This window comes from Podarcis erhardii (assembly GCF_964252035.2).
Source record: "Podarcis erhardii genome assembly, chromosome: Z".
NCBI lineage: Eukaryota > Metazoa > Chordata > Lepidosauria > Squamata > Lacertidae > Podarcis > Podarcis erhardii.
Genome location: NC_138504.1, coordinates 38,272,410 through 38,292,414, shown reverse-complemented (window position 1 = coordinate 38,292,414; position 20,005 = coordinate 38,272,410). Strand labels below are relative to the sequence as shown.

The following is a 20,005-nucleotide window of genomic DNA, read 5'->3' as shown; positions in this document are numbered from 1 at the left end:
TAGGTTTGGCCAGGAGGGACGGACCAAACTTCCGGTCGTTTACTGAAAAACCACCGTGTTCTCTTCGAATTCATAGTACGTAGTGCTTCTCTACACTTTAGTATCTCTACTTTGCGTTGCTACGTCCTTGCCCACCAACCCTCCCGCCGTCCAATAAGCACCGTTGCTCTTCCAGCCACAACCTCGCGAGACTCAAAACTCCCTGCCGCCATGTCCACTATGGGCATTCACTGTTGAGGAGCGAGGCTGCGGTCTCCATTTTAGATGTGGGCGAGAGACCGAAGTCTGTAGGCACAAGAGATCGTTCTAAGGTGTAGCCTCTGTGTAACAGACCGCGAATATTTCCTGACCCGGTTCGATGTTTGTTTCTTCGTTTACGGAAGAGAAGTGGGCAGGGAGAAAGACAAAGAGTTTGGCGGTGGTGAGGGAATGGTATGAGCCGGTGAGTACAGGGCGCGGGAGGGGACATTGTCGCGGTGGGCGTGGCCTAAGGCGTAGCTGGAGGCGGGGCTACTCCTCAGCATTCCCCCTCCCTCCCGCACTTCTGGGTGTGGCCAAGGGAGCTGCTGTTTCTCTCCCCCACCCCCGCCGTGTTGCAATGATTGCCTGAGAGCAGCCAAGGCTGCCATTGGGGCTCCTTCTCCACACCCCCTAGCATGACAGGCTTGGCAAAGCCGCACCTGTTGAGCTTCTGCCTACCCGTCGAGCCCTCCAGCGCCTCTTGAGTGACAAGCGCAGCCCTGGGCAGTGGGCATGTTTACTTAGAAGTAAACCCCACAGTACACCCTCGTCTCCCCCCATGGGGATTTCTCCCAGGTAAGTTACTAGTCCTCATGTCCCTGTTTTTCACCCGCTGCCTCTGATTGCCTGTTGCTGGGGAAACCGCAAGCGCAGGGAGGGTTGCTGCGTTCGGGTCCTGCTTCCTTTCGGGCTACCTACTGGGGCTTCTGGCCAGCCTTGGACCAGATCCTGCAGGGCTCACTTTATGTTCTTCAATGAACAGCCCAAGCTCTGCATGCAGCCCAAGGCGGGGGCTGCCTAGGAAACAGAAGCGCGAGTCCTTGTAGGGCATGGGGTGGTGGCAGTGGACCTGACGAAATTTGGTTTGAACCCACAGGATAGAAACCCAGCTTTTATCCCATTTGAATCCATAGCTTAACACCTGCCCATCTCATTTAGACACCTGTTTGGATGTATGGACTGTGTACATTAATCTTTGATGGTTAAGTCAGAATTGAGGGGATATTCTTCATTGTAAATACAAGCTAGGGAGATTTTATCTTTCTTCCTCTTCTGATATGTTTGCAATCTTCTATTAAAAGCGAAAGCTACATAAACAAAGTGTTCAAGGGCACAGTTCTCGTGGAGATTTTGGGGAGTCAGGAAAGATTGCTGCGCCAGTTTAGACCATATTGGGGAACACTTACGATGTAATGTGCTTCCACTGAAAAAAACAAAAGCTGAATACAGTATATTCTTTAACAAATAGTCTAGTAGAAACGTTCTGGCAGGTTCCCTACATTCAGGGATCGGAATGGAGAAAGTCAGGACCTTCCTGCAGTTTGAAGTAGCGTAGTGCTGCCTGCTGCCTGCTTCATGATAGATGGAGATAGGTCAGATCCAGCATTGCCTATCACTGCTGGGAATCACTTGGTTAAATGCCTGTCTGCTGATAGCACTCAGGATTGTGGCTCATATTTTTCTCTGGGGAGCAGGGGTGTGTGTTTTGCCCGTGAGTCCTGGAAGACCTGTTCCCTGCTTTGCAGGGCTTTTTCCACTTGGACTGAGAGGATGGGGGCCCTGACTGACTCCAGCTACAGAAGAACTGACACTTGGGCTGGGGTGTTGTTTAGGATTTTTTGTTGCTGTTATTTATATTAATTTTAAATATATCTATTTTAGGTCTTATGATGATTTTTGTGGAAATGGTTCAGTTTGGTTGTGTACTATCTGACACCCTGGAGAGTCAGTCAGTGCAGACAATAATGAGACTGAGGAATCAAAGTGACTCAGCATAAGGCAGCTGGCTATTTTATTATGGGAGCTTTTCCTGTCAGTACACACCCATGCTATGAAAAGCTGCCCCTGTTGAGTTTCTGACTTTCAGACAGGTGTTAAGTTCACTAGTTTAACTCTCATGCTTTGGACTCTCCACCTCAACCCCATGCTAGCCCGTGCCCCGGGCAATGAGCTACCTGATGAATTTTCTAGACCCACTACCTTGCCAGGCTGTTGATAAAACAATGGCAGTCTTCAGCATTGCCACTACTGTATTTCCTTTCCTGCATGTGAGAATGTGTGTGGAAGCTCACATACACAGCAGGAGTTAGTTGCCTTTATTGTACTGGGAGTGGGAGGATTACAGGCACGGTTTGGTCCTATCGGTGGTTGACCCCTTTCTTAGACAAATGTCCCAGCTTGTGTAACTGAGGTGCCACGACAGGGCAGGGAATGTGAAACCTCGTGTCCAGGGGCCAAATACTGCCCTCTAGGTGTCTGTATGGCCCTCTGCACTCGTCCCAGGCCACACACCCCTTAAGCCAGGCCTCTCTGCACCGCCACAACCCCCTGGCCAATTTTATGTGATGGAGGTTCGCAAGTGGTATCTGTTTGGCTACACCCCACCACTGCAGCCCCTGGAAGGTTCCTCACAAGGGAATGTAGCCCTTGAGCCAAAAAAGGCTTCTCCACCCCTGAACTACAGAAGGGTTATGAAAAATAAAATTCATAAATGTGTTTTTATTTATTCTCTCCCCCCACCCGCCCCCAACTTCTCCAGAGGGCGGCACCTTGAGCAGAACTCATCTGACATGAGCAGCTTCTTCTCAGACTGACAGAGATGTAATTCCTGTTGCTCAGGTTGTGGTTGCCTTCCTGCCTTTCGTTTCCTTTTTCTATCTCTGAATTGGGATAAAGGGAAGAAAAGAGGAAGATGCCGCTCTTCTTCCGTAAAAGGAAACCCAGCGATGAAGCCCGTAAGCGCCTTGAGTACCAAATGTGCCTGGTAAGTCAGCCAGAGCTAGGTGGGCCAGCTGCTGGGACTCTTCAAGCTAGCGGGGCTCCACTAAGGTTCTGAGGAATCTTCTGTAACCTTGAAAGAATGTCATCACCTGGTCTTTTCTGTCCCTTGTTACAGATGAATCCTAAGCAGGCTGGATGGATGTAGCAGATCCACAGTATAAAAGTCCTGCCGCTATGTGATAATTTGTTTCATAAAACTATGCCAACTCTGGGATGATGCAGCTTGGGGGGGGGGTTAGGGGATAAGGCCCTAGACCCTCAGGGGATCAGCTGGAAGAGTCTTTTCACCAGGACTGGGGAACCAAACCAGCAGAGTTCCCAACAAGGATCAGGTGAGAGGCAATGTCAGAGCACTCCAAGATCAGGTTTGACCTGGGCAGAAGCTTGGCTAGCAGGCAGGGCGCTGAGCTGGTATAGAGACATTCTTAGTAACTCTTCCAGCCCTGTGCTGGTTTTTGAGCTGGAGTTGGTGTAAGCACACCCCAACCTCAGCCAAATCCTATCATCTTCCTCCTGTCCAGGGGTCTGCTTGAGAAGATGCTCTTACATCCCAAGGAGACCTTGCCTGTAGTTGGGCACTTCTCCAGATGGACTGGGATGGACCTGGTGTTTAAGGCTTCCCCTTGGGCTTGTGACATGTCCAGTTTCAATGCCAGAGGCCAAACTCACCCCTGGTGCTGGTCATCTGTCCTAGGCCTCATCACTCCTCACCCCCAGATGGAGCGTGACCCAGGGCTTGGTGTAAGGCTGGAGCCTCCTGGTCCTTCTCTGATGAGGAGTCACACTGTCGAGGCATGACACTGACCTCTGATTGGGACTCACCCTGTTGGGACACCACATCTGTATTGCCTGCACCGACTAATGGTGGCTCTCTAGGGTTTTCAGAGAAGGGATGCTCCCAACCCAACCTGGGGATGCCAGGGATTTGAACCTGGGACCTTCTGCATACAGAAGAAATGCTGTGCCACCAAGCTACAGCCCTTCCCCAAAGTATTTGGCAGGGCTTGGAGCACACCTCTGACAACTGGAGACTTGTAAGCAACATGGGCGCAGTGGGGCTTACTCATGTGCCCCTCCCTAAATATACATATATATTACTTTGATTACATTCAGTGAGCAATTGAGATAAGGCTGGCAACCATCTGATTTCTCATTTTTGCAAATGTAGCTCACCTGTCTGTCTCTCAACAGGCAAAGGAAGCCGGAGCTGATGATATACTTGACATATCCAAATGTGAACTCTTAGAGGTACGTTTCCGGTGATGCTGACTCGCAAATGTTGGCCAAGTGGTTGGGTGGGAGACATGCTGTTGACATCAGAACCTAAGAAGAGCCCTGCTGGATCAGACCAATGCCCCATTTTGCTCAGTATCCTGTTCTCACAGTGGCCAGCCAGATGCCCCAGTCGGACAGCTGCAGATAGGACCTGAGCATAAGAGCACCCACTCCCCCTGCAGCATCAAAAAGCATTACTGCCTCCAACTGTGGAGGCAGAGCATAGCCACCATGGCTAGTTGCCATGCATAGCCTTCTCTTCCATGAATCTGTCTAATATTCTTTTAAATCTATACAAGTTGCTGGCCATCACTACCTCCTGTGGGAGGGAGTTCCACAGTTACTATGCATTGCATGCAGAAGTACTTTATTTGCAGCGATGGTTAAGGATCAAAAGCTCTGCTGGTTTCACTTCTGGGCATTGCTTTGGAACTAACCCCCCCCCCCCCCATCCTTTGGGCATTATCTTTGGGTTGTGGTGCCACATTCTGAAGAGTGATACCTTTTATTATCATCCTTCAGCAGAAGATGTTATGCAGGAGCGGGTTCCTCTTTCCACCTGTTTCAGAGGCAGAACTGCACTTGACACTCATAACCATAGGATCTGTGTAGTATCTTGACATCAAGGACTAGCAGCATTAGCCCTCCTGATGTTGTTGGACTCCAATGCCCATCAGCCCCAGTCAGTGTGGCCAATGGTGAGGGATGATGGAAGTTGTAGTCCAACAATTATCTGGAGGGCTGCAGGGTCTCTGTCCCTGGGTGGATCTTCTTGTCATTCTTATCATCAGGAGGTCTGTTCTGCACAATACAGAACAGGGCCTTTTGGAATGCCCTCCCTTTAAATATCAGACAAGCTCTGCCTCTGTTGTCTGTTCTGTGCCTGTGATGACCTTCCAACAAGCCTTCTAAAGCAGAGATCTTTCCTCATCTGCGTCTGCGTCAATTGCTTTCATGTGGTTTAATGGTTATAGTGCTTCTTGTTTGCCACCCTGGGCTCCTTTGGGCAGAAAGTGGAGGCCTATAAATCTGATAAATAATGGTAATATGCCCCAAGACAAAATGGCCCTTGAATAAAGTATCTATTTTGTATTTTTTTCTGATCACCCCTCTCTCTCACAATAACATTTTATCTGACCAGCATTTGGTTTTGTCCTATGCCTGCTTTTAGATTCCGTATGGAGCCTTGGCAACCTGTAAAGTCTTGCAGAAGAAGGTAAGGGACATGTTTCAATGCGTTAGTACAGGCTTTGTCCACTGGGCAAAAGCCCTCCAGACACTGTTGCCCTGCAGTTCTCATCACCCCCAGCCAGCATGGCAGTGCTGGCCATGACTGCTGGGAGTTGTAGTCCAAAATGGCTCTGCTGACTGGGGCTGATGGGAGTTGTAGTCCAAAATACCCAGAGAGCATTAGGTTGACAAAGCCCATGTTGACACACAGGCCAATATCATAAAATTAGGTGGTGGCATCTCTATGCATCAAACTCTTCCTGTGTCCTCCCCTGCTAAATAATTTATGAGGCTGGAGAACCCTCTTGTCCACGCAGAGCAAGAAATGGCTTGTGACCTCAAACAACAGGCAAAGCCTCATATGTCCATAGGCAGAAATGGGGTCCTTTGAGTCCTGGCCAATGTGCTTTTGAATGTGTAGCGATTCCCTCTCCCTGTTGTGTTTTAACTTTCCTCAAACACCCTGGAGGATTTTTCCAGGAGCAAAAGCAGTCCAAGCCTATACAGCGTCTTGCTAGCAAGGACCATTTCTTCATTGCCTCCCGCTGCAGATCACTTGTTGCACTGGTTTCCCAAATCATAGTGGCAGTAAACCATGATTTAAATGGGTGCACTGAAACTGCAGGCACTTCACACCCTCTGCCCCTCTGTCTCCACTCCCAGGAAACAAGCGTGGGTTAGCGCTACCTCTGAACTCAGGTTCACCATTTATTTCTCTCCAAGCAAACCACAAGTGAGTTAGCCAAGAACAAACCTTGATTATGGCTCCCAGCATCACTCTGATAATATCCTCTCTGCTTCTTTCATTGCTTAGGTGCTGATTGCTCACACCAATTGCTTGACATCTCTGACCCCTAAATCCTGTAGCATCCTGAATCTCCTAACTGTGAAGGTAACTTGAAACTTTTTTTTTTTTTTTTGCAAATGACTCAAGAGGTAGGAATGAATCATTGAGTGGAAGCTTCTGGACCTGATAGTGAAGAAGGCACAGAACCACTGTGTGTGTGTTGACAGAAGGGGGGCTCTTGAAACCAGGTCCCATTCCAGTGTGATTTTGTTCCATGTCTTGTTTAAATATACGAGAGACTTCAGAGAGAGAAGGGGAAGGTGTCAGAGATACACAGAGAAGAATGGGAGGAAGAGAGAAGCAGGGTGTCACAGACCAAGAAAGAGGAATAAGGGGATGTCAGGGACAGAGAAGTGTGTGTGAGAGAGGGGAGGGAGCGGGTGCCAAAGACAGAGAAAGAGGAAGAAGCAGTTTGTCAGAGACAGAGAGAGAAGTGAGTGGTCCACCCTCCACTGGCTTTGGCCTCTAACAGGTTAGTGCTGAGGGAGTGTGGCCCTCAATAGGGGAAAAAATGTTCTCCAGCCCTGCTGGAGATAAATGAACGGCCATTTTCCTTCTCTGCCCTTCCAGGTTTTAGATCTACATGACAACCAGCTAACCTCACTTCCTCCTGATATTGGCCAACTGACGTCTCTCCAGGTAAAAGAGACAAAAAACTTCCTGGGGGAGAATTCTGTTCTGAATTGTTTCTCGTGTGCAGTGTCAGTGTGGTGACTCAGAAAGTATGGGAACTTTTCCATCTCTTTTGGGATCGTGAAGTCTTAGACTAGCCCCTCAAAATGGGATAGTGAAACCAGGGGCTGAATGGAGAGCCTCCTTATTGCTTGAGGCTAGGACCTTGCTGGGTGAGTTATCACAGAGCAGATACAGAGAGAAACCTGTGTGGAACATCAGCCCGTGTGACTGGCTGCCAGTGTGAAACCTGCTGATTGGCCAGGTCTCTCTGAATACCAAGAGCTGGACATTCCTCTTTTTTGTTTGTTTTAATGTTTTTATATCCTGACATTCTCTCAAGTTGGGATTCAAAGTGGCTTGCAACATTCAAAACAATCATTGTAAAATACAAATAAAATCAGACCAGTTTAAAAAATAGCTTAAATACATCAAAACACAATTAGAACCAGCAGTTAAAATCCAATTTGCCCTGACAGCAGCTGAATGATCAGTATCATCTGCGCCTTAGTTTCCAAAGGTCCATCCGAACCTTCTATTGGTGGAAGGATAGCAAAGAGGGAGCCAGTATAACCTCTCCTTGGGAGGGAATGCTACAATCGGGGTGCAGTTTCTTTCTTGTGTCACCACAAACAATGCTTCCAATGTTGATTGGACCATGAGAAGGTGCTGCCATGGACTGGCTGGACACAGAGGAATGGTGGGAGGCACTTGCTGGGGAACCCCCAAGGGACAAAGTTCTTAGAGTCAGGGACTGGTGGTGGGACGACAATGTGTGGTCAGAGGGAGAAGCCTGGAGGAGGAGGTGTTGAAAGCTGAAGCACTAACCGGTTCTAGTGAGCAGGGAGAGTCTGTGACAGAGAGAAGTCCAGAATCAGAAGTAGAGGCAGAAGCAGGACAGGGAGAAGACCAAGAGGCAGAGAGGAGTCAGGCTGGTAAGGATACCAGGATGTCTCCCCCTCCTGCTGCCACAAGCTCTGCTCCCCTTCCCCTGGTCTCCCAGGACCAGGAGAGGCACAAAGAGGGAGGAGCAGAGACAGGTGCATTGGCAGAATCTCAGATTGTTCAGGAAGGATCTTGGGAAGAATCTAGGGGAGGAGGAGATTTAGGCAGCTGTGGGAAGGTGGGGACCTTCAGCCTCCACAATTGCCTCATAGGGGCAGAGTTGCTGTGCTCATTAGGCCTGACACCCCTCAGCTGACCTTGTTTCTTCTAAGAAGGAGTTAACTTCATTTACTCTGTGTGATTTATTGCTGGCTGACTCCCTTACAAGTGCTCACCTGAGGATCTTAGCACTTGAGGTTTTAGCAGGGTCATCAAAACAAGACATATTGTCTCCTGCCCTCAAGACCAGGCTGCTGAACTCAAGAGACTCAGCACTCTGTAAAGTTCACCCTCTGACTTGGATTTCACAGGAACTTCCTACTGCCTCTCCCTAATGGAACAGGAAGGAGACCGACCCCTCTTGTTTGTGCTCTCTGTCCTTGATAGGTCCTGAACTTTGAAAAGAATCTATTGAAGGCCCTTCCAGATTCGATAGGGGACCTTGTCCAGCTGCAGACGCTTAATCTGAAAGGTAGGAGGAAATGCCTCAGGCTGCAATCCGCAGGGATAAGGGAACATATTTCACAATAATAAAAACACATAAAACTAGTTTTATAAATAGTTGTAGTAAAAACATCCAATTCCTTCATCTGCCCAAACCCCCAGGGTAACCAAGAATGTTGTTGCCTGGTGCCCAAGCAGTGACAAGGCTGGTACCAGGCTGGACTTCCCCAGGGGAGCATTTTCCATTCTAGGGGTCAATAGGAAAATAATTGAAAATAAAACTTCTGACACCATCAAGCCATTATACAAATACACACACGCACACATATCCAAGAAGTGTGTTAACATCTGCGTCTTGCACATTCTGCCTTCTCTCTTTTTTAAAAAGTAATTTTTATTCAAAATTTCAACATAACAATTTATCAAAAACATATCCTCCTCACTCCCCCCTATTTGTCCCTCCCCAGAAAAAGCCCCCTCCACCCCTCAGCTCCTTTTTCTGGTTTTTCAGCACATGTTATTCTCTGCATATTATAAAAATTGTAAAGATCTTTACATTTTCTGTCTTTATGTTACCCATAATAAATTTGTGTATGTTTATTCAGAACTCGCCAAGGAGTCCAGTTCATTTTGTTGTTTCTTGAAGTACTTTGTAAAAGGTTCCCATTCTTCTTTGAAATCACAGTTGTCCTTACCATGCAGTTTGTGTGTCAATTTCTCCAATTCCGCATAGTCCATCAGTTTCTCTTGCCATAGTTCTTTTGTTGGGATTTCTTCATTCTTCCATCCTTGTGCTATTAAGACTCTTGCCGCTGTTGTCGCATACATGAATATGTTCTTCAATTTCCTTGGCAGGTCTTTTCCTACAATCCCTAACAGAAATGCTTCAGGCTTTTTTACAAATGTTAATTGGCACATTCTGCCTTCTCTGGTAGGCAACAAGCTGAAGGAACTGCCAGCCTCCCTGGGCGGCCTGCGTAGCCTACGGACCTTAGACATCAGCGAAAACCTAGTGCAAGAGTTGCCGCAGGCACTGGCTCACATCCGAACACTGGAGGTACGTGCCCAAAGAAGTTTTTGCTTTGTTTGTGTGTGTGTGTGGTGCAAAATTAATATTGAGCAGAAGGAAGAGGTCAATATGGAGCTGGAAAGGAAAGCTTTGCTTCTTTCAGATCATACTAGGATGGGTATAAGCAACTCTTCTCTTCCTGGGAAGCTTGTGTTCCAATCTAGCCTTGTACAAAGGGCATGAATCTCAAGACTTCTCCTGCATTGCTCATCAACTAAGACCCTCCTCCAAGTGCCGTCTGTTGCTGAAGTGTGTTGTGATTACATCAGTAGTTTAGTGGCCAGTTCAGAAGTGCAGGGTCCTTTCTTGATGGTCTAGATCTTCCATTTACTGTGCAGGAACTGTGCAAATGATTTGGAGTCAGTCCCCAGAGGATAACTCCCCTTCCTTTCATTCTGATTGGTTCAAATCAACACAAAGGCTTCTTCCCAGTAGCTAAAACACCCCCTTTTATGTGGATTGGGTGACACTGGAGACTGGGGCCATGTTGGGGGGTGGGAATAGTAACGGGTCTTCAACCTTCCATGACTCTGGACCACTGCATTTCTGGGTTGCACAGAAGAGAAAAGGCTGTAGCCAACTAAGTTATGTTCATAGACCCATCAAAATCAATGGGTCAAAGTCATTTGTTACTTTTCAGAGCATCTACTCTGAGTAGGACTAGTACAGGAGACAACCCATGGCCTTTTTGGCAGTGGCTCCTTGATTTTAAAATGCCCTTCCTAGAGGAGCTCAATAGGCACTGACATTGCAATTTTTCCACCAATTAGTTAAGACTTTATTGTTGACCAGGGCAATTTGAAAGGGGTTCTGTTTGCTTTCAGCCAGTTTTTGGGTTCTAGGTGGCTGCCTTTCGGTCAGTTTTCTTGTTTTCTTGTTTATATTTTTTTCTTTCATTGCATTTCATCATCATTATTGTGCGCCATCCAGGGATCCGTTTGGAGGAAGGTATTTTGGATGATGTTAAAATGCATTTCAAAAGAGGGTTTTTTTGTCCACCTCAAAAGGAATTTTCAGGCCTACAAAAGGTTCAGAAATTAGCAGCTAGGAGGATAAAAGGGATGGAGCAACCCCCCTGTGAGGGAAGGTTACAATGTTTGGGCCTTTTTAGTTAGAGGAAAGACAGGTAAATGTCAGGAGGGGGACATGAGATTATGCATAATGCAGAGAAAGTGGTTTCCTCCCTCTCTCATACTGCTAGAATTTGGGAGTGTTTCTGTTGCACTTGGATGCTGCTTGTGGGCTTCCCATAGGGGCATCTGGTTGGCCACCATGAGAACAGGATGCTGGACTAGATGGGCCTTGAACCAGTAGCCAGGCTCCTCTTACCTTCTAAAATAATTATATTTCTGTCTGTTCTGCAGACACTGACCCTGGATGCCACGTCCATGTCCTACCCGTCCAATGACATCTGCAGTGCTGGCACAGAGGCCATCCAGCAGTTTCTGTGTGGAGGTGAGCAGAGCAGAGGGCCTGCCTAGTGCAAGCAGGGTGGAGAGGACCAGCCCAACAACGCCTGATGCCTCTGAGACTCTTTCCTCTCCTGGGACGAAGGGCCTAGGGAGGGGCTGTAGCTCAGTCAGAGTGCATCTGCCTTGCATGCAGAAGGTCCCAGGTTCAATGCCCAGCATCTCCAAGTAGGGCTGGAAGAGAATCTTGTCTGGAATTGAGAAGAGGGACTGCTAGCCAGTGTAGATGGCCCTGAGCTACATGGACCAATGGTCTGGCTCAGCATAAGGCCGCTTCCTATGAAAACATGCTTGCTGAATTCTAGAGCCACCTTGATGCGTTTGGTGGCCAAGCAGGGCTCAGGTCTCCCTGACTCATTTTTAGCTCTCTGCCCAGTGCATTACACTTAGGAGTGTGATGCCTGAGCCCTGCCAATAACTGACCTGCCTGTGCTGTCTTCCGGATTCTCCCAGAATTAGGAATCGAGTACAATCCTCCCTCGCAGTATTTACTCCCAGTGTTGGAAAGTGACGGAGGTGAGACTTCAGTGGACGGAGTCAGCAGGATGGTCACGAAATATGCGGAGAATGAGGCTCAGTGGCAGGTAATTGCTGAGAAGCAGGCAGTGGTCTTCAAGTCAGGGATGGAGAGTGTGTTACCCTCTGGATGTCGCTGGATTCTCATTGCCCTTGACCAGCTGGCCATGCCGGCTGCAGGGGCTGATGGGAATTGGGCATCCTAACAGCATCTGGAGGACCAAAGATTCCCCAGCCCTGCCTTACAGGTAACCTAACAATGGTCACTGGCTTCCCTGAACTGTGAGAGGTGGTGTGTGTGTTTGTGTGTCTGTGTCTGTTTGTGTGTGTATGAATGAGTGGATGGGTTGTGTTAAAGCTAGTTAAATTCAGGCTCCTTTTGTGAGAGCCAGTGTGGTGTAGTGGTTAAGAGCAGTGGACTCGTAATCTGGTGAACCGGGTTTGCTTCCCTGCTCCTCCACATGCAGCTGCTGGGTGACCTTGGGCCAGTCACACTTCTCTGAAGTCTCTCAGCCCCACTCACCTCACAGAGTGTTTGTTATGGGGGAGAAAGGGAAAGGAGAATGTTAGCTGCTTTGAGACGCCTTCGGGTAGTGATAAAGCGGGATATCAAATCCAAACAACAACTCTTCTCCTTTTTCAGAACAAATTTATGGATTACGAGAAGCGGAAGGTAAGAAACATTTTCCATTGCTCAGCCCTTCTCCCTTTTGGAAAAGTGTTATGCCCTCCAGATGGCTCCCTCAGATTGTTCCATTTCTTCACTGGATCCGCCAATTTCTGTGGGAATTATTTACGTACACAAGTGGCCCACATATAATGATGATGATGATGATGATGATAGTGCCATCTGAAGAAAATAGTGCCATCTGAAGAAAAAGAGATCTGGCTCAGTTCCCTCAGTCAGCAAATTCATTTGCTTTAAAGCTAGGATGGGAAAGCTTTTGGCCCTTCAAGATTGCTGCTGGCTCAGACTGATGGGAGTTAAGGGTCCAGCAAGATCTGGAGGGCCGCAGGTCCCCCCCCCCAGTGTAAAGTGTTGAAATAATAAAAATGCTTCAGCCAGAATGGTAGCTGGAGCACCTTACACAAGATGAGTAGCAAACAGTCCTTAACCTGCAGGTGTATAATCTAAGACATGGCACAAAAGGAATGAAGAGAGAAGAGGCAAACAAGTAAGCTCATGCATTAGTTCTTACAAAGTTCTCGTAACAAGCAGCTTGGAAAGGAAAGGGTTTAAGGAGAGAGGAGGAGCCCAAAGTGAGCTGGTTTGCCAGCTGAATTGATGGAGTGGGCACCTGCTGTCCCATCTTACTCTATGCTCTAGCTTGAGGGATTAATTGCCCACTGGGTGACAGCTGAAAGGGGAGAGGAAAATTAAATGGAAGATGAGGTGGCAGAGTTGTGTCTGGACTATACCACTTCAAACTGCAGGTGTTAGCTCATACAATTGATTACTCTTCTGCTCACACACACACCGTTCCCCCCCCCCCAAGAAAAGTAGCTAGCCTAGCTTTTCCATGGCATACTAGATTTCTACATGCATGAGGATTATCTATTGGGAGGGATTTTTTTTTCAAAAGACTTTATTTGTAAGATTAGATAACAACAAGCAAAAAACATGCAGGGGGATAACCCTTACTATATTTTGTGTGGGTGAGCTTTCAGTTAGGCAAGCTCTCCCCCCCCCTTGCCCCCACCTGCAGTCTGTAGTCCAAACACAGGTTTGTTCACTTCCATCTGCTGTTTATGAACACACAAGCCCTGTCTCTCGTCATGCACCAGGAGGAACACTACAAGCCACATGTTCACATGTTTGCATGTGTGTGCTGATGAGGTTTTTTGTTGGTCCTTCCCAGGAGCAGAAGATGCAGGAGAAGCTGGAGTTTGAGCGCTGGTTGGATCTGGAGCAGCGAGGTCAAGCCCAGCTCATGCACCAGAGCCACGCCCAGAAAGGGGAGATCCTCCAAAGCATGAAGGAGGTATCTTGTCTGTCTCCCTTTTCTACCACCACCCCGGACCCTTCTGTTGCTCCGTGGTTAAGCTACTCAAAAATATTTCTAAGTAAAAGAAAATGAAATAGGTCATCCTAGGATGGATTGATAATTGCCCTGTAGGCAGTGATGACTGACACCCTTTGAGACTGGTAGGGCGGAAGGCAGGGAGCCCAACAGTAGATGGCGTCAGAGTCAATGACAGGTGGAGGCTGCTAAGTACTTTTGTCCTCATCCTCACTGCTGAGTTCTGCAAGGGGCCACCCAGAGACTAAGAAGGAAGAAGCTGGCAGGCGGTGCTGCTACCCGCTGAGCTGGTTGCAGGTAGGCGGGTAGGCTGGAGAGACAGTGCCCCATTCACCCCGATGGACCAGCCTCCACTGCCCATAAGAGAGGTTCATACGTCTGCTTATTGTGGTTGGGAAAATGTGCCATTCTGAGGAATCCGGATGTAGGCTTACCCTCGGGTCGCAAGGTCCAGGGAGGCCTCTGGGAGATAAGGCTGTCCTGGAGATCAAGTGAAATGGTCCTTTGATGCTGTTCTGCTCTCTGCTTACAGGAGCAGGTGAGGCTGGAGCAGGGCCTGACCCGGCACCAGGAGCGCCTGGGAGAAGAACGCATGAAGCTGTTGGAGCAGCTGAAGCAGATGGAGCAAGGGGTGTCCGGCCGGATCAAGAAGCTGCTGGAAGAGAACCAGAGGTCAGAGGTGGTGTTGAGCAATAGTCACGGGAGCTACGCTTACAACTCTTGACTGTTTTCACTCCCAGGCTGGGTTTATTGCACCAAGGCTCAAAGACACCTGGGCTGGATTTTCAGATCTGATGGTGTGACTCCAGATAAAGAGTTCAGTTAGGGTTGGGGAACATTTTTAGCTGAAGGATCATGTTTCCTTCTGGGAAGATTTCCAAGGGCCACTTGCCAGTGGTTTGTGGGGCCACAGGCTAAAACAGGTGGAGCATCACATGCAAATTTTATATTGGAACTCACACACACAGCTCTCTATCCTCCCATCTAGTCAACCAAGAGGCATTATCAGAGTCCCAGCCAGACAAAAACACTCAATTTAAGTAGGGCTGGCAAGGGGGTTGGCTGGGGTGAGTCCCAAGGACCAGACAGAGAGACTTGGAGGGCCAAATTCAGCCTCTGGGTCTGAGGTTCCCAGCTCTCAAGTTAAGAGGTCAAACAGGAGTAGCCCTGTCAGGACATCCCTGATGTTAGCAAAATTGGTCCAGGATTTTTTCCTTTGAAAGTAAATCCCAATTGTCGTGGTCTGGAAACGCCAGACCCTTCATAGCGGAATGAGTTTTTCTCTCGCTATCTTTTACCAAGATCCTTCACCCTGTTGCTTCAGCCATGATTTGGTTAAGTTGGAGAGTTTATATAGGACTTTATATAGGTTCCACTCCATGCTGGTTCTCAGCCAGGCGCTGGTCCAGACAGGTGGTTGCATGAGCTTCCCCCCTCCTCTTAGAACTGAACCAGGACTAATAATGCCTTCTGGTGTTTTTTCCCCTCCTTGCTTTCTTTCTAGGCAAAAGCAGAGCTCTGAGATTCTCAAATCTCTGGAGAATGACCGGTGAGTGTTCCAGATGCTCTTGGCTGGGTAAGGAGTGGGGAGGATGATGCCTTTGCATGAAAACATAAAAAATGTTGCCTGGGCCAGAACAATGGGTGGTCTAGTTCAGCATCTTGTTCTCACAGTGACTGACCAGATGCATCTTCTGACCACCACCAGCAACACTCTGTACTTGGTTCCCAGCACCTGGCATTCAGAGGCATGCTGCCTCCATTGTAGCTTGTAGCCATTGATCGCCACTGGGGAAAGGCCATAGCTCAGTGGTAGATCACCTGTTTTGCATGCAGAAGGTCCCAGGTACCATCCTTGGCATCTCTAGGTGGGGTTGGAAAAAGCTCTCTCTCTGAAACCCTGGAGAGTCGTCATCAGTCAGTGTAGGCAATAGTGAGCTAGATGCACCGAAGATTTGACTTGGTGTAAGGTGGCTTCCTCAGCTTTTATCATCTTTTCATCCAAGCGTTTGAAAAAATTCACATGCTATGCATAACAATGGGAGATGACCATTGCTTTCATGCCCAGGCTTCCCAGAGGCTTCCGGCTGCCCCCTGCTGGAAACCGGAACACTAGGTTTGATGAGCCTTCAGTCTAATCTAAACAATGAAAGAGGCAGGGCAGGCCTTGCCATTGGCTGACACTTGAGGGAAGGGCATGCAATGGCTGAATATCTCCCTTTTCCCCTGCCAGGATCCGGATGGAGCAGCTGATGGCCATTACTCAGGAGGAGGCTGAGCAGCTGCGCAGGAAGGAAGTGGCCTGTGAGTGCGGCTGTGGGAGTTCTGGGTGGGACCCTTTACACCCCAGGCATAGAACTGCTCCTGGCTATGTTGATTTCTACAGAAAGCACGTGGAATATTGTCCCACTCAAGGGCTGCATTCTCTTCTGGGCAGCCATCTAGGGGCCACATGCCAGGGTGGGTGGGACAACAAATGTAAATTTTTCCTTTTGTACCATAGCCTATTTTTTACATACACATGCACCCCCCCTCTGTCCTCCATCATGACAAACGAGGTATTTTTAGAATTCAAGGAGACACTTCAGCCAGGCAAAAGCCCCTGAAGAGGGCCAGAGTAAGGCGTTGTGTCTTGGGGAGGATTCTGAGGACCAGGCAGAGAGACCTGGGATGCTACATTTAGCCCCCTGGGGCCTGAGGTTCCCCACCCCTGGCTTAGTGCATGGAAGAGATTGTTAGGATGCTTTCGATCCAATCTTAAGTGAGAGTACTGCCCGCAAAATTCTGCACGAATCCCCAAAAACTCTCCAGGGCTTTTCACCATTGAGGTTTCTGTACTCTGTATTTCTTCCCCCATCAACAACAAGGGCACTGCCATTTTGGTTCCTCCTTCCCTAGAAGCAGACACAACGCTTCCCTACCTACCCCTAGTTCTGCTCTTTCATCTCTCCTGTACACCCCCCCCCCAGGTTTTCCTACCTCTGCTAAATTGTGGAATGTTGGAGGCAGGGAATGGATTTGGAAGCCTCCTGAGCTGCTTCCTGATCTCTGGAAAATTTTGGTGCTATTCTAATGTGCGGGAGGAGACAGTTTTTGAACAGGCTCTTATAAGCTCAGGAGAAGCCTTCAGGGCCCTGACTTCGTGCATTTTCTTTCCTCCACAGCGGCCATGCAGCAGATGCTGGCCGAGACCTATAAGAACAAGCTCCTGCAGGTGGCTTACGAGTCACGCCGGCAAGATCTTGTCAACCAGACTTGTTCCAGGTACTCCCAGAGAGAATGGGGCATTTCTCTGCTTTGTGGGGGGGGGGCATATTATTATTATTATTATTATTATTATTATTATTATTATTATTATTATTTAAAAAATCTATTATTCAACTTTTAAAGATTACAAAGAGAAAAAAGAGAAAAGAGAAAAGAGAAAAATAAGAAAAAACAGAAAAAATGCAAGCAATTAAAAAAAAAAACACAGATCAAACCTTTACATAACTTTCTTTCCTTTGCTTATTTCCTTGACCTCCTCACACCTCCCTTTTTTGTATTCTAGTTCAATTAGATATTTCAGCAAATCCTTTCCAGCTTTGTTTTTATCCTATTAATTGATCTTAATATACTGTAATTTTACATTCTCGTCTTTCACCAATTAACAAATCCATTTTTACCTAATCCTTTATATCATTTCTGATAATCCTATATATCATAAAACCACATTACTTCATTCCAACATCCTTCTAACATTCCTTAATTTTGCAATGTTTCTGTAGATAAACTTTAAATTTTTTCCGATCTTCTTCCACCGACTCTTCACCTTGGTCTTGGATTTTTTATCATAACAGATTTCACCATTTCATCCTGAGTATTCCATTTCAACAGCAAGTTATACATTCTTGACAAGTTCTTAGTTTTAGGATCTAACAGTTCTGTTTCCAATTTTTATTTCTCCACCTGAAAACCAATTTTCTTATCCAAATCAAATTAAAAGCCTCCATTATTTGATAATAATGAAGCCAATCCCGTACTTTGTTTTTTAGCTTTTCAAACCTCTGCAGCTTTAATCTGTCTCCTTCTTGTTCCAATATTTCCCAGTATTTTGGCCAGTTGGCCTCCATATTGAGCTTTTTCTGAGCCTTTGATTTCATTGGTGACAACCACCTTGGAGTTTTATTTTCAAGCAAGTCCTTATATCTTATCCAGACATTAAACAATGCTTTCCTGACAATATGGTTTTTAAACGCTTTATGTGCTTTGACCTTATCATACCACAAATATGCATGCCAACCAAATACATTATTGAACCCTTCCAAATCCAATACGTCAGTGTTTTCAAGAAGCAGCCATTCCTTCAGGCAACAAAATGCGGCTGATTCATAATAGAGCTTAAGGTCTGGCAGGGCAAATCCACCTCTTTCTTTAACGTCAGTTAATATCTTAAATTTTATTCGGGGCTTCTTGCCCTGCCAGACAAATCTAGAAATATCTTTCTGCCACTTAGATAAATTTATTGTCATTGTCCGTATATACACAGTATACACAACAACGAAAATCAAACACCCAAGACTGGATTCACATACACATTTGCACGTATCTCCAACACTCTCATCCTATTCAGACATAATCTATTAAAACATACATAATCCAGAATATAACACAAACCTATTAGAAGCATAGCATAACCTAAAACCTATCTCATTCCTTACTACTCACTGCTTGCTATTTCTTACAACTGGCCCTGAGATCATTATTTAGTGCAATCAGAGCTCTTGGATAGAAACTATTCAGAAGGCGTGTGGTTCGTGTTTTCATTGTCCTGTATCTTCTGCCCGAAGGCAACAGTTCAAAGAGGTTGTGAGCAGGATGGGTGGGATCTCTCAGGATATTGTGTGACTTCTTCAAGCTGCGAGACGTGAAGATCTCATCCAGGGTTGGTAGTTGGAGCCCAATAACATTCTGGGCAATTTTAATTATTCTCTGTAAAGCTTTTTTATCCATTCCAGAGCTGCTCCCATACCACGATAATATACTATAGGTTAAGACACTCTCAATGGTACTATGATAATAGGACAGAAGTAGGTGCTGAGATAGATTCAATCCTCTGAGCATTCTCAGGAAATACAACCTCCCCTGCACCTTCCTCACAACCATATTAATATTTGCAGTCCATGAGAGGTCCTCAGAGATGTAAGTGCCCAGGTATTTAAAACTACCAACCCTCTCCACCTCCTCGCCATTTATGTGCAATGGTAAAAATACACTTTTCTTTCTCCTAAAATCAATTATGAGTTCTTTGGTTTTTTTGGTGTTAAGCATAAGATTATTTTCTTTACACCATTGAATTAACCCCTGTACTTCTTTCCTATAAGCAGCCTCATCATTCTCACTAATGAGCCCCACCACTGTTGTATCATCCGCAAATTTGATGATTGTGTTGGTCTTATACAGTGGGGTGCAGTCAAATGTGTACAGGGAATAGAGAAAGGGGCTTAACACACACCCCTGAGGGGCTCCTGTGCTTAATACTAGAGTAGAAGAATAGTAAGGTCCCATTCTCACTGTCTGCGGCCTATCGGTCAGGAAATTCCTTACCCACAAACAGATCTTCTGATGTATACCCAAATTGGTCATTTTAAGGAATAACCTGTCTGGTAGAATTGTATTAAAGGCAGAACTGTAGTCCACAAACAACAGCCTTGCGTAGGTTCCCTGTCGTTCTAGATGACTCAGTACAGTATGGACAGCGATGGAAATAGCATCATCAGTAGATCTATTTCTTCTGTATGCAAACTGGAACGGGTCTAGAGTGGATGGAAGACCAGCCTTAATATAATCTAGCACCAATCTCTCAAAGCATTTCATAACGACAGATGTTAGGGCTATTGGTCTGTAGTCATTGAGAGATACCACCACTGACTGTTTAGGGACTGGCACTATAATCGATGTCTTCAGGCAGGTAGGGACAGAACCCTGCAACAGGGATAGATTAAAAATGTCCGTAAATACACCAGCTAATTCTGCAGCACAGTCCCTAATAACTCGTCCCATAATTCCATCCGGTCCAGCTGCCTTCCTAATATTAATGCTCCGAAAAGCACGTTGTACGTCGGAGGTCTGTAATAAAAGTGGTTGTTTATCAGTAATAGTTTCTGATGATGTGCTGGTAGCCAATGCTGTAGTGACGGTGGTTCCAGTTCCCACCTCAAAACGACTGAAGAATTGATTCAGCTGATCAGCCAGGTGCGCACTGCTGTTAGCCAGTTCGTTTTTAATATTTTGCCCTGTAATTTGTCGCAGGCCTTGCCATACACGACGAGGGTCGGAGCTCTCAAAATGCTTTTCG

General features: G+C 46.8%; 1 protein-coding gene across 5 annotated transcripts in view; it reads left to right on the top strand.

Moving 5' to 3' along the window:
- The first annotated feature begins 55 nt into the window (after positions 1-55).
- The window catches only part of LRSAM1 (leucine rich repeat and sterile alpha motif containing 1), a 36,117-nt gene continuing 16,167 nt past the window's right edge, over positions 56-20,005 (top strand). For 2 of the 5 annotated variants that reach the window (XM_081847374.1, XM_081847370.1), the window contains exons 1-16: positions 553-816; positions 2,780-3,004; positions 4,213-4,269; positions 5,468-5,512; positions 6,341-6,418; positions 6,944-7,012; positions 8,537-8,621; positions 9,529-9,650; positions 11,027-11,117; positions 11,585-11,715; positions 12,291-12,320; positions 13,507-13,629; positions 14,201-14,340; positions 15,173-15,217; positions 15,902-15,972; positions 16,833-16,932. In XM_081847374.1, the coding sequence (XP_081703500.1) occupies positions 2,933-3,004; positions 4,213-4,269; positions 5,468-5,512; positions 6,341-6,418; positions 6,944-7,012; positions 8,537-8,621; positions 9,529-9,650; positions 11,027-11,117; positions 11,585-11,715; positions 12,291-12,320; positions 13,507-13,629; positions 14,201-14,340; positions 15,173-15,217; positions 15,902-15,972; positions 16,833-16,932 (1,259 nt within the window). In that variant the 5' untranslated portion in view covers positions 553-816; positions 2,780-2,932. Of the gene's footprint in view, positions 443-552; positions 817-2,779; positions 3,005-4,212; positions 4,270-5,467; positions 5,513-6,340; positions 6,419-6,943; positions 7,013-8,536; positions 8,622-9,528; positions 9,651-11,026; positions 11,118-11,584; positions 11,716-12,290; positions 12,321-13,506; positions 13,630-14,200; positions 14,341-15,172; positions 15,218-15,901; positions 15,973-16,832; positions 16,933-20,005 lie in introns of those variants that run through there. The other 3 variants (XM_081847373.1, XM_081847371.1, XM_081847372.1) reach the window with 3 other exon arrangements.